General features: G+C 38.7%; 1 protein-coding gene across 6 annotated transcripts in view; it reads right to left on the bottom strand.

The window, feature by feature from the left end:
- C3H1orf141 (chromosome 3 C1orf141 homolog) overlaps nucleotides 1–14,830 on the bottom strand; it is a 49,688-nt gene that overhangs the window by 14,977 nt on the left and 19,881 nt on the right. For all 6 annotated transcript variants that reach the window (XM_061411662.1, XM_061411666.1, XM_061411660.1 and 3 more), the window contains one exon: nucleotides 7,052–7,164. In XM_061411662.1, the coding sequence (XP_061267646.1) occupies nucleotides 7,052–7,164 (113 nt within the window). The remainder of the gene's footprint in view (nucleotides 1–7,051; nucleotides 7,165–14,830) is intronic.

Genomic DNA, 14,830 nt, shown 5'->3' with positions numbered 1-14,830 from the left:
CATCACCAACTCGATGCACATGAGTTTGAGTGAACTCTGGGAGTTGGTGATGGACAGGGAGGCCTGGCGTGCTGCAATTCATGGGGTTGCAAAGAGTCGGACATGACTGAGTGACTGAACTGAACTGAACTGAACTGAGGAGATAAGGGTAGAATGCCCGTGGTGAGATTAATGTTCTCTCTCCACCATGTGAGAATAAAGCAAGAAGGTGATTATCTGAAAACCAAAAAGGCTCTTACCAGAACCGGACTCTACTGGCACCCTGATCTGAAACTTCCATCCTCCAGAACTGTGAGAAATAAACATTTGTTGTTTTAAGTCTCTCACTTTACAGTAGTCTGCTATAGTAGCCTAATTAAAGAGAGAACTGGGGACTGAGAGATACTGTAACAAATACCAAAAAATATAAAAGCACCTTTGGAATTGGCTAGCGGAGTAGAGGTTGAAACAGCTCTGAGGTGCATCCTAGAAGAAGCCAATACAGCCATGAAGAGATTTTAGAGGCAATTCTGGTAAGAAATCAGAAAGAGAGAAGAGAGCTGTAGAGAAGACTTCCATTTTTAATAGAAAATACATGAATTACCAAATGCAGAAATATGGACGGTAAAGGCCATCCTGACGGGGTCTTAGACAGAAATGAGGAGCACTGGAGAAAAGGTAATCTTTGTTAAAAAGTGGCAAAGAACTTGGTTGAATTGTGTTTCTATTGTAGTTTTTTGTGGAAAGTAGAGCTTGTGAGTGATGAAATTTGATAGCTGAGATATCTAAGCAAAGTATTAAATAAGAGTCTTGGTTTCTCCTGGCTGCCTGAAGTAAAATGCAAGACAAGAGAAATGAACTGAAGGCAAAATCGTTAAGCAAAAGGAATCAGAACTTACAAATTTAGAAAATTCTCATATTACAAAAGTGAGAAAACATGCTCAAAAGAGAACTTTAAGGATGTGGTGCACATCTGATAGTTAAGGAGATTAGCATGGGGGTGAAACATGGACCTGATCAGACATCCCAGCAAAGACACTGCCAGTTTGAAATGAAAGGGATAAAGATAGGATAAAATGAAGGAAGGCTGTCAGACTTCTTGGCTTTTACAGGATAGGACCACAGAGCAATCCACTGCAAATATATGTTATTCCTTAAAACAAGGGAAGAAAGATTATGAAGGTGACTCAGAGATCGTCAGGCCAGCCTCAGTTTCTGCCTGCCAAACCCTTGGGAGGAGGCCAACACTACACTCCCACTAGATAAAGTCCTGGGGATGGAATTCTGGCCTACCAGGGTCCCAGGGGGGTGGTGGGAGAGTTGTGACCCTCCTCTACCCAGCAGTTTTGAGAGCAGGACCTTTGCCCTGGTTGCTCAGGAAAGCAGAGCATGAAGCCAAACAGGATTATTCTTGAGCCTTAGTATCTCAAAGTTTGTCTTGCTGCTGCTAAGTCACTTCAGTTGTGTCCGACTCTGTGAGACCCCATAGACGGCAGCCCACCAGGCTCTCCCATCCCTGGGATTCTCCAGGCAAGAACACTGGAGTGGGTTGCCAACGTTTTTCGGATCTAACACTCCTTTCTTCTTTCCTATTTCTCTCTTTAGGAATGAGAATGTCTGTCCCATTCCTGTCCCGTCTTGTATTTTGGAAGCACATAATTTGTTTGATTCCACAGGTTCAAGCTGGAGACGAATTTTACCTTAGGAGCAATCATACTGAGTCTCCCCACAGCTGATTTAGAAGATATTTAGGTGAGACTTTGGACTTCAGTAATAACACAAAACTCAGTATGGCAGTAAAATAATTAACATGTTCTAAGATTCTTTTATTGTTCAGAAGGAGGGTAACACTATAGCTTGAAAGGATGAACACTGTAATTTCTAGGATAATCATTTACAGTATAGAAAAAGAGTACCTAACTTCCAAATTAGTAAAGGAGAAAAGTTTAAATTTTAAAAACTCAGTCCTAAATAAGACATAAGAGGACTGAAAAAGAATCAACAAGAGAGACAGAAAGAACAAAATAAGATGGCAGATTTAAATCCAAAGATATGAGTAGTTACATTAAGTTCAAATAGACTAAGTGCTCCATTTCAAAAACAAAGATTACAGAGTAGATTTTAAAATCTAACAATTTGATGTTTACAAGAGATGTCTCTTATATCAGAGACAGAACATAACGTTACAGAAATCATGGTAACAAGATGATGGAAAAGGTATATCATGTAAATGTTAGCCAAAAGAAAGCAGGGGTAACTATAGCAATTTTTGATAATAAGATAATCACTTCATAATTTAAAAAGATTCAATACACTAGAAATATGTAATAATTCTAAAATTTTATACAATTAATAAGACAGCCAAAATAATATTAAAGATCTTTAAGGCAAAATTTGATAAAATAATATTAAAGATCTTTAAAGCAAAATTCGATACAAGGAAAAGTCAATAAGTCTGAAATTTCTTGGCAACTGACAGAACAAGCAAGCAGAAAAATCATTAAGGATATAGAAGAGTTGAAAAACACAATGAAGAAATTTGACCTAAAAGATATATATAGAAAACTGCACCCAATAGCTGCAGAATATACATTATTTTCAAGCACATACTGAGCATTTCCAACAATTGACCACGTACTGGGTGAAAATGCAAGTGTTAACTAATTACACAGGACTGAAATTCTATGGAGTATATCCTCAAACTGCAGTGTAATTGTGCTAAAAACTTATAACCAAATGATAATTAGAAAAGCCTCTTATTTTTTAATTAAGATATAACTTCTAAATAACTAATGGGCCAGAAGAAGAAATCATAATGGAAAACAGAAAAAAATCATGATACTATTGAAGAACAAGGTGGGAAGACTTGCTTTACCAGATATCAAGGGTTATTTTAAGCTATAGAAATTAATGTTGTATGGTATTTATATTGAAATGGATAAATAATTTAATGAAACAGAATAAGAGCTCCAGAACAGAGTCCAGAGCATTAGGGAAAGAAAATCCTTTTTAATACCATTCTGGAATAGCTGGGTATTCACAAGAACAAAAACTAAATTTGACCCTTGGGATGTGTGTGCATGCTCAGTTGTATCTGACTCTTTGCAACCCCCTGGACTGTAGCCCGCCAGGCTCCTTGGTCTATGGGATTTCCCAGGCAAGAATACTGGAGTGGGTTGCCATTTCCTCTTCCAGGGTATCTTCTTGACCCAGTGACTGGGCCCAGTGATTAAACCTGTGTCTCCTGCATCTCCTGCATTGGCAGACATATTCTTTACCACTGCACCACCTGGGAATCCAGATTTGACCTTTACTTCACTCAAAATGTAATTCCAGGTAGACTTTAGACTTAAAGGTAAAAAGAAGAACTAAAATCTTTTGCAAGATCATATCAGTTGCTCAGTCATGTCCGAATCTTTGCGACCCCATGAATCGCAGCACGCCAGGCCTCCCTGTCCATCACCAACTCCCGGAGTTCACTCAGACTCACGTCCATCGAGTCAGTGATGCCATCCAGCCATCTCATCCTCTGTCGTCCCCTTCTCCTCCTGCCCCCAATCCCTCCCAGCATCAGAGTCTTTTCCAATGAGTCAACTCTTCGCATGAGGTGGCCAAAGTACTGGAGTTTCAGCTTTAGCATCTTTCCTTCTAAAGAAATCCCAGGGCTGATCTCCTTCAGAATGGACTGGTTGGATCTCCTTGCAGTCCAAGGGACTCTCAAGAGTCTTCTCCAACACTACAGTTCAAAAGCATCAATTCTTCAGCGCTCAGCCTTCTTCACAGTCCAACTCTCACATCCATACATGACCACAGGAAAAACCATAGCCTTGACTAGACGAACCTTTGTTGGCAAACTGATGTCTCAGCTTTTGAATATGCTATCTAGGTTGGTCATAACTTTCCTTCCAAGGAGTAAGCGTCTTTTAATTTTATGACTGCAGTCACCATCTGTAGTGATTTTGGAGCCCAGAAAAATAAAGTCTGACACTGTTTCCACTGTTTCCCCATCTATTTCCCATGAAGTGGTGGGACTGGATGCCATGATCTTCGTTTTCTGAATGTTGAGCTTTAAGCCAACTTTTTCACTCTCCACTTTCACTTTCATCAAGAGGCTTTTGAGTTCCTCTTCACTTTCTGCCATAAGGGTGGTGTCATCTGCATATCTGAGGTTATTGATAGGTAAGTAGCAAAAGATATTCAGGACCACAAAGTAGGAAAAGATTTATTTGATATGGAACAAAAAGTACTTATCAAACAGGGAAAGATTTTGTATTTTTGACCTTATTAAAGTAGAAGAATTCCCATTCATGAAAAAGACAACATAAAGAGAAAGAAAAGAAAACTCACAGAAAAGATGAATATATTCACAATACACAAAACCAACATATTTTCTATATTCTCAAATCTTCTATAAAGAAATTTTATTATGTTCAAAAAAAAAAAACCAAAGAATGAGTAAAAAGAATATATTTAAAAATCAAGGAGAAAAGAGCAAAAAACTAAATTTAAAATAAGGTAAAACTTGGATGGTTTCCAAAAGTATAAATCCAATTTGTCAATAGTTTATGAAAAAATTTTCAAACTTACTAGTAGTCACAGAAATGCAAATAAACCATAATGGTATACTATTAAATACCTAGTAGATTGCTAAAATGAAAAATTGGCAATTTCAAGTGTTAGAAAGCAGGACAAAAAGAACCCTCACACATCTGATGAGAGCATAAGTTGGTTAAAACACTTTTACCATCATCCAATATATGATGAAAGTAGTCATCATCTATTGTTGAAGATAAGCATTCCCGGTAATGTAAATTCTGGATATACGCTCTCAAGACACTTTTACACAAATGCAGCAGGCTGCATAAAAAAACATTCATTTCAGCATAGCAATGACAAAGTAAATCCCCAAATTTCAAGAGTGGCATGGATAAACCGTGGTATAGTCGTGCAATGGAATACTTAACAACAAGGAAAATGAAAGAAGTATACCTCCACACAACAATGTGAGTGAATGCTACAAGCAAGGCTAAGAAGAAAGAAAGAGAAAATACAAATGAATGCATATGGCATGATTACATTCATGTACAGTAAAAACAAAGCCAACTATATTTTGTAGAGATTCAAAAAATAGATGGTAAAAATGTAAAGAAAAGGAAGTGATGACTACAGAAACCAAAACAGTAGTAACCCCCAAGGACAAGGAAGGGAAAAGTGGTTTGGAAAAGGTCAAATGGTTTTATGGGATGTTGGCAATGGTCTATTTCTTGACTTGCAATATGGTTATATAGGTGTTTATTTTTATAATTGATTGTTACACTGCATCTTTTATGCTATATTCAGTTTTTATAATGTATGCTATTTCATAACTTAAAATGGTTTAACAAAAAAAAGAAGGAAATTGATTAGAAAGAAGGCAAGAATGAAAGAAGAAATACCTGTCAGCAATCCACTATAGTTGACACACACAAATGATGATTTGGATTACAGTGGTGATAGCAGAAACAGTGAAAATAGATTAATTCAAGATGAGTTAGAATGAAAATAACTTGTCGATGTATTGAACTTTGGAGAGGAAGGAAAGGGGAGATGAAGGATGGCTTCTAGGGCTTTATTATTTTATTATTTTTAAAAGATTTTTTATGTGGATCATTTTTTAAAAGCATTTATTGAATGTGTTACAATATTGTTTTTGTTCTATGTTTTGGTTTTTTGGCTGTGAGGCATGTGTCTTAGCTCCCCGACCAGGTATCAGACTTTCACCCCCTGCACTGGAAGGCGAAGTCTTAACCACTGAACCTCCACAGAGGGCCTGGCTTCTAGGTTTTAGACTGGAGTAACCTGCTGCACTTTGATCAAAGTACTGAGAATGGAATGCTGTTGAGGGGCAGGGGAATGGGAGAAAGTTTTCAAGGGCAGTTAGGATAAGGAGTCATGAGACCAGTTCTGGTTATTAGATTTAAGATGTATGTAGTGAGAAGTTTAAGTGGAGATATCAAATATGCAGTTCAGTATGGGCATCTGTTCTTCAGAGGATTAGTCTGGACTGAGATACAAATGAAGGATTTAATGGTATTTCTATGGTATTTTAAACTATAAGACTGGATTAGATTACCTAAGAGGAGACAGTGTAGAAACAGAGGCAGGCTCAAGATTGCGCTCTCAGCAAATACAGTACCTTAAGGATGGAGAAGAGAAATTTAGAAGAGAGACTGAGAAGAGGTGAGATAGCAGAAAAACAGAGTTTTAAGAAGGAGGGAGTGACGAACTAACTACACTGGTATTGAGAAGTGGAAGAGAACGAAAACAAAAATGCTTTGGATTTAGCAACATGGAGATCATTGGTACCCTAATTCAGGGTAGCTTCAGTAGGATGGTAGAGGCAAAAACCAAATTGCAGCAGGTTGAAGTTTGAACAAAAGTTGAAGGAGTAGAGGCAGCATATGTAAACAAATCTTCTGAGGAATCAGATTATGAAGAGTAACAGAAATGAGGCAAATGGACAACATGGAAGCAAGGCGTCTCAGTCAAGGTTGTTGATGAGAACGACACAATTAGACGTTTTTCTGACAATGTCAGAGAAAGAACAACAAAGATGACATGAAACACCCAAATTCTCTGAGGAACTAAAATGCTGGTTCCTAGCTTACAGATTCCTTAAGTTTTTAGGAAAGTGAATTCTTTTACAGTCCCTATAAAGTAAGTTTCTACTAAACAAGATGTCCAGACTTGAGTGATTTTTTAAAAAATAATAAGAAAATTCAGGACTGAGTTGAAAGGAAATCCAAAGATTTTCTTTCTAGCAAAATAAACATAAAAATATGAATTTTTTGTGAATTGTACAAATTGCCTATTCTGGTATTTATCATCTCTTTCTCCTAGGGAATCCTTCTGGATAGCTCACTGAAATCTTTCACAAGCCTTTTCAAGCAAATGCTTTCAACAGAAGCATCAAATTGTAAGAACTTATAAGACAAATTATAAGAACTATAAGACAAACTAATAAATAATAAAGTAGTAAATAAAAGCATTCAATACATCAAAAGAGAGCCAAATATGTTACACAAAACATTACCTATTGACTTGATTTCCTGAGTTTTTATATTTGTTGGCAAAAAGGGTGGTCTTAAATTTGAGTTTTGAAAATCACTTTTTTTAGGTTCAGGCATATTTTTGAAGGAGACATATCTGAAAGAAAGAAAATTAATCTAAATTAAAATAATCAGAAAACTTATAAAATAACTTAAAAAATACATCTGAAGAAATGTAGTCAAGTCCCAGTTATATAAATTTGAATGTTATTGTTTTAATATATTATAGTACAGTGTAAAAGATAGGGACTGATTAAGCAGAAACTGAAAATATTAGTAAGAAAGAAATAGAGAAAACTGCTGGTGTTACAGGATTGAGGGCACTCAGGAAACTACTGTTCAAAAGCTATATTGACCCTTTTAGAGAAATACCTTAGAAATGTGTTAAATTAATATTAGGAACACTGCCAAATCTAGTCAAGCAGTGGGATATGGATTTAGGGTCAGTTCAGGTTCCAGAACAGTATACCAGATAGGATCATGACATATGTTTATTGTGAACAAAAACTTTATCCTCTAAATTCTTTGACTATTGATGGTATGTAAGGAAGTTAATACTACCATATAATTCATGGTAATTCTGACCTTTAAATACTATGACTTAGACCTCAGACACTCATCTCTAATTAATATCATCTAGTCCTCCACCTTTAAATATTATCTATAGATTGCTATTTTACAGATTTTAGTACAGACCCCAAACTCTTCCCTGAATTCTAGATTTCTGACTTCTTCAGTTAGATGTATTACGGGAATTTCAAACCTATATTCAAAACCAAATGTTTGCTTTCACTTCCTTCCCAATCTCTTTCTCACCCAGGTTTTCTCAATTCCTTTCAACCAGAGGGTTAGGCCCAAATTCTGCACTCCAGTCCGTTTCTGTCTGTTTTAAAGTTTTTATTGGAGTATGCTACTGCCAAGTCACTCAGTCGTGTCTGACTCTGTGCGACCCCATGGACTGCAGCCTACCAGGCTTCTCCGTCCCTGGGATTCTCCAGGCAAGAACACTGGAGTGATTTGCCATTTCCTTCTCCAAGGCATGAAAGTGGAAAGTGAAAGTGAAGTCACTCAGTTGTGTCTGACTCTTTGCGACCCCATGGACTGCAGCCCACCAGGCTCCTCCATCCACGGGATTTTCCGGGCAACAGTACTGGAGTGGGGTGCCAGGGCCTTCTCCCTTTATTGGAATATAGTTGCTTTACAGTTTTGTGTTAGTTTCTATTGTACAGCAAAGTGGATCAGCCACACACATACTTGTGTGTGAGTACCCAGTTGCTTCAGTCATGTCTGACTCTTTGCAATCCCATGGACCGTAGCCCACCAGGATCCTCTGTCCATGGGATTTTTCCTGACAAGAATACTGGAGTGGGTTGCCATGCCCTCCTCCAGGGGATCTTCCTGACTGAGTGACTGAACCCTCGTCTCCTGTGTCTCCTGCCTTTCAGGCGGATTCTTTACCACTGAACCACTGGGGAAGCCTGCATATACATATATCCACTCTTTTTTTGGATTTACTTCCGATTTAGGTCACCAAAGACCATTGAGTAGAGTTCCATATGCTATACAGTATGTTCTCACTAGTTATCCACATCACACACAGGATCAATAGTGTATATAATCCCAACCTCTCAATTCTTCCCACCACCCCTCCTTCCCCCTTGGTATCCGTATATTTGTTTTCTACATCTGTGACTCTGTTTCTGCTTCATAAATAAGATGGTCTATACCAATTCTTTCAGATTTCAAGTGTATTCTGCAGTCATCTTTGACTTCTGTTTCTCTCATTTCCCATTCCTGATATCTCAACAAATCTCACTGGATCTTTCTTTGAAACACATTCCAAATCGAACAGCTTCTTTCCTCATCACGTCTGTCCTAGTTCCAAGGCCCCTTCATGTCTCATCTGTCTCATCTGAACTACTTCTCCACATCTCTAGCCTTCTTCTGTCTGCTCTGTCTGCTATCTCTCTTGCGCCCATTCTTATGGTCAGACTTGAGGATCAAAGTTATCTTTATGAGGAGAATTGGAAGTATTTCATCTTTGTCTATGCTCAAAAATCATTTAAATAGTTCTTTGAAGAAACTCACCCTTGACACAACTTCAAGGTGGTGCTTTGGTAAAAGATAGTTTTCTGACGGCTTTCTCAAATTTTTCTAGCTATTGATTTATTTATGTTTTCTTCTTGTTGTTAATTTTATTTTCACCATTTATAGTTTCCCAGATCATCCATTACCAGACTCATGCTTCAAAGCAGCATAGTTATACGTGTGCTCAATTGCTTCAGTCATGTCCGACTCTTTGCATCCAACATGGATTGTAGCCTGCCAGGCTCCTCTGTCCATGGGATTCTCCAGGCAAGAATACTGGAGTGGGTTGCCATGCCCTCCTCCAGGGGATCTTCTGGACCCACGAATCAAACCTGTGTCTCCTGCATCTCCTGCATTGCAGGCAGATTCTTTACCCACTGAGCCACTGGGAAGCAATGTACTCATAATTATCTTAATTTCTTCTACATCCATGTTTATAGCTCTTCCTTTCCCATTACTAGTACTGTGCCTTTCAATTTCTCAAATTATGGTCATTTTAACATTCTTTGGGGAGGTCTTAAACATGCTAATTTTGCAAAATACTCTTAAATATTCAAAGTGCTTGTGAGAGGAAAGCAAAGTTTGGTGGAATTCCTGGGAGATGACAGCTTTATTTACTTATTTATTGGTCCTTTAGTAAATGTGCACTTAATTTATTAAAAAAAAAAAAGAAAAACTGAACTAAGTGCTAGGTACTTGTAAAATAAACTTTACATAAACTCTGTCCTCAAATAATCACTTCATTTTTAGCTTACATAGTCCCTTATCATGTTGTTCTCCTTCTTACTTAAAATTTTATTATATGGATTAATTTTGTGGACTTAGTTTAGGTATAACTAAATTATAAATCCTGCTACCTAGAAGCAGGTAGACTTACAGGATAGATAAAATAGCTGTGATATAGGTTCCTTCTAAGCTCAGAGGCAACTGGATAAGAATACTCTATTAGTCATTGAGGAATGAGCCACAATTTTGTGTACCACTCAGTTTAAGAGAAGCAACAAGGTTTCTGTCATTCTACCCCTAGCTCCTTCCCTCCAACTAGGTGTGGAGAGCTGTGGAAAGTCAGAGATTTGACCCTACTTACAAAGTAACAAGTTGGCCTGACACAATTTCATCTCTTTTGGAAGACAGGAGACTGATGGTTCAGAGACAACCGACTATTTATCACACACAGCAATAGGAGTGGGATCTTCTGCATGAATTCTCTGAGCCCCAGTTCCACAGGGCAACAAGCAGAAGGCCAGATGACATCAGCACCCACACTGGGTTATGTTACAGGACTGGAACCTTGGGTTTAGGGAACCCAGATCTTTTTAATGGGCAGTAATATTCTTGCTCCGGAGAAGGCAATGGCACCCCACTCCAGTACTCTTGCCCAGAAAATCCCATGGACAGAGGAGCCTGGTAGGCTGCAGTCCATGGGGTCGCTAGGAGTCGAACATGACTGAGCGACTTCACTTTCACTTTTCACTTTCATGCATTGGAGAAGGAAATGGCAACCCACTCCAGTGTTCTTGCCTGGAGAATCCCAGGGACAGGGGAGCCTGGTGGGCTGACATCTATGGGGTCACACAGAGTCAGACACAACTGAAGCGACTTAGCAGCAGCAGCAGCAATATTCCTGCTCTTGCTCAGAAGAGGGCACTTTCTTTGTCTTCCAAGGCTGTCTGCTATACAAACGTCCTAGAAAAGATAGGAACAAAGGCAGCCAGTGCTTTTGCTCACAAATGTACAGAAATACAAGACACCTGTGGAGAGTTTTCCCAACAGTAGAAAGAAGGAATGGAGGGGATAAGAGTCTAGGAATAAAACTTGTGTTCCTAGTACTGTGTTCTCAAAAAAAATATGAGGAATTGGACTTGGAGTTATAAATTTGGTAGGTGACTTCACTAGCATTAAATTATAAATCTGTTTTTTTTAAGTTGTATTGGTTTGGGGCTATGTGGATTTGTAAAAAATTCAACTCTTCCTCTCCCCCTTTTTGTCTTATAGTTAGAAAAATCCCCTGTGAAATTATATCCTGTTGCAGTTGAGTTAAAGGGGACACAGGGAAAGGCCTTGATTTGTGCTGCATGGGCTGGAATTAAAGGAAGGCTGTTGCAGGGGCCTGGAATGGACCATGCGAGTGGCACTGGCACACAAAAGAAAACCAGAGAAAGTACCGTTCAGGTGGAAGCATGGCAGCTGAGCTAAGGCTGCCTCTTCTCAACTGGAAATCTCTTAGGGAACACTTGCCTGGTAATTCTTTGGAATGCTTTATGTTTTTATAGAGTAGCCATTTTGAGATGGAAATCCAGAGTTTCATTCAGGCACCATGGGAAAATTTCAAATACATTTTTGTGTAGTAAAGATACTCAGTTTGGATCTTTATTTTATTCATATTTAATTTAAATTTGGATAAAAATATTTCTCCAAGTAGGTTCCTCAGGGAGAATAAATAAGCAGATTACATTCTAAAGTCTTTCAAGTCCAAAAACTTGTCTCTGTTTTGTTCTCAAATATAAATGATGATTCACCCAAATAGCAGATTTCTGGATTGCCATTCTGTTTAAAAGTTGGAAAGGTTTTACCGTTTTCTAGCCTCAGAGATACAGATGAGACAGGAATCTTATTTGCTATCTTTTCCTTTGTAATTAACTGCTGTTTTCTCCCCTGTCTGAAATTGAGTAATTTTACCATAAGTCTAGTACTTGCTAAAGCTTTAGATCTGAAAATTCAAGTTTGTCTTAAATGACACTTTTTTCTTATAATTCTTTTATTTCCTCATCATCTGTTTCTTGCTCTCCTGATTTAGTTATTAAATGTATATTTCCATATTGAGTATCCTAAAACTGTACCTACATGTTTCTTTTTAACCTTATTTTCATTTTGTGGCAGGGGGTGACGGGGGGGGTGGTATTTTTATAGGATTGTGTCTTTATTTGATCGTCTAGATTATTGATGCAGTCTTCATCTGTATTCTATTTTTAATTTCTCTACTCAGTTTTTGATTTAAAAAGTCTTTTTTTCTAAATCCCCTTTCCCCCTGTTTGAGAGAGATTTTGTAAAGTTTCCTCTGTTTCCTCCCTTAAATGTGTTTCATTAGGAGTCACCTGTTAATGAGAGTTTAGTTTTATCTCCCTCCTTCATATGAGTCCCCTTAAATGGCCTGTTGTTGGGGGCCAGAGTGAGGTACTCTGCCCGTGACAAGGGTCATGAGGAAGGAGGCTCGACATACGCAAAGGCGGGATCGAGCCTCAGGAGTCCCCCTGGAAATCCTCAAGCATCTACCCCCATAACCAGAGCCTGCCTACTTTACTACTTTGTGCTCTTACCTACACCTCTGACTTTACGGGGGGCTGTCCCCCACCACCTCTTTCGGAGAAGGAGTTAACCTAGAGCTCCAGTCAATAAAAACTCTTGGGTGTGACAAGAGTGTTTTAACCTACAAACTCCTCTGAAGGTTCTCTAGCCTGCCTGACAGGCTCGTCCGGCCACATGTGATTGCTCACAGCCTCCCAACCGTGAGAGGCACGAGATGCTTTAAACCCTCTAAAAACAGGTTCTTTAGAGAAGTTAGAAAACTATAAGTATAGTGGGCTAATTAGAAATTGTGTTGGTGAAGGGTTTTTCATTTGTTGAGCCAATGTTTGTTGCTAAGTCTCCATATCCCCTGCCCTTACACACATTAATGAATATATAGAAGGAATAAGTATTAACCTTTGATATTAATCACGTTAGACCTTAGGCTAAGTAAATTCTTTCCTTAACTAAAACCCACTACACCCTCACCCTATAGGAATGTAACTTTATTTGGGTGGCGTCTGTTTTGAGAATAATCAGCCCTGGAGAAATAAGTGTCCTGATTGACTGACCGCTGTCACAAGGAGAGGGTCGTAAATTGTCAGCAGGCCCCCCTGGCCAGAAGATGATGTAACACCCCTAAGACCTCTGTATACATTTGTGTGAAGCACCTGACTTTAATAAAAGTCAGGACTGCTGTCCCCACGTGACTTTTGTATAACATCTCAGTGTATAAAAACAGACTCTGGAAAATAAAGAATTGGGATCAGTTCCTCGAAAGACTGGTCTCCCCATGTCTCTCTCTCTTTCACTCTGGCTGAGTCTCCATCTGGAGCGCGGAAGCCGCCATGCTTACTAATTATGCCTGGGCTTCTAAGATCCGACCGGGGAGGCCTCAGTGTCTCCTCTCCTTCGGGAGAACGGAAGGACGCCTGTGGCCTACGTAAGTGGTGCAAACTTCTTGTCTTGAAGTTTTATTGGTCTCCCGCGTAAACCAAGCCACTCAGCCTCTTTTCTCCACTGAATTTCCTCACTGAGCTATCCTCATCCTATTACTCTTTATATCCTTAATTAACATTTAATTAAGCAATTGTTTCCTGATCTTCGCCTACGCCGTCTCTCCTTCGAATACCCTGGATCAGCCGGGGCTGGTCCTCGGCAGGTGGCGCCCGAACAGGGACTTGAACCCTGGACCCTCAGGTTCTTTACTCATTTCAGTGAGTGTGGGTTCCTGCAGCAACTATGAAGGTCAAGCTATTTGGGACTCAGGTAGCACCAGGCAGTGAGAGAGAAGATTCTTTTGCAGTGAACCGGTGGCAAACAATCCCCATCTTCTTAATCTCTATGCCAGGCTAATGTCACACAGAGTAGAAGACATGTATATTGAATTAAGGAAGACAGAATTTGACTGATTAAATTTCATTATAGGCTGTAATCATATTCTCTGTTCATATTTCATTATCTTTCCTGTATGCAAGTTTATCCTTCTATCATGAAAATACTTCTAAAAGGAATATTCTTTTGGATTTATTTTTAGGAAAGTGATTTTTCTAATGAGAAGCCCCTATTAATCTAAAGAAAAAGTATTCTTAATATGTCTACTTACCCCTAACTTGTTTCCTAGATCTTACCACTTAATAAGTGGTAAATTTGCCATTTTCACTTGAGAATCCAGTATGGAAGAGATCACTTTTTTCTCTTTTAAAACTTATGTTCAAGGTAATTTTTTAAAAAGACTTTTGTTAAAATGAGTATGGCTCTTTTGTAAAAGGTCCAATTATGAAAAGTTGCAAAGAAGAGTAGCTTTGGTGTTTGCTGACAAGTTTTAAAGACCATGGACAAATGAAAGGCAAAAGACTGAGAGAGATTTTCAAATGATTATAAAACTCTCTGCCTATCAGTAAAATAATCCCAGGAATGTCCTTCCAGCAAATTTTGGGTGTTTGTGGCCATCACCTTTATCAGTTCCCACCTATACAAGAAAAATGCAGAAATCTTGAGCTAATAGTAACATGGAAAAGATCTCTCTGGGAGTAAGAGTAACTGAGAAAGCAGCCCTATGAATTTTAATGATTCTCAATCCTAGCTTTTCTCAGAATCATCTGAGAAACCTTAAAAATAGTAATGCCTGGGCCCTACTCCAAACTAATTAAAGTTGAATCCAATTATTTTAAAGCTCTCTGGCTAACATGCAGATGGGTTAAAAACCACTGTTCTGAAAACAAAACTCAACTACAGTTCAACCCTAGGTATGTTTCATCTAGGTGATCATAACACCAAGTTGAGTGTTGCTATGATATCCATATATTCAAGAAGAAGCATGGAGCTTCTTGACCAGCATGATTACAGTGGGGGCACAGCTAGAGCAGGGTGGTCCCTGTGCCAACAGC

The sequence above is a fragment of the Bos javanicus genome, chromosome 3 (genome assembly GCF_032452875.1).
Source record: "Bos javanicus breed banteng chromosome 3, ARS-OSU_banteng_1.0, whole genome shotgun sequence".
Taxonomy (NCBI): domain Eukaryota; kingdom Metazoa; phylum Chordata; class Mammalia; order Artiodactyla; family Bovidae; genus Bos; species Bos javanicus.
This window is presented reverse-complemented; position numbering and strand designations above follow the sequence as displayed.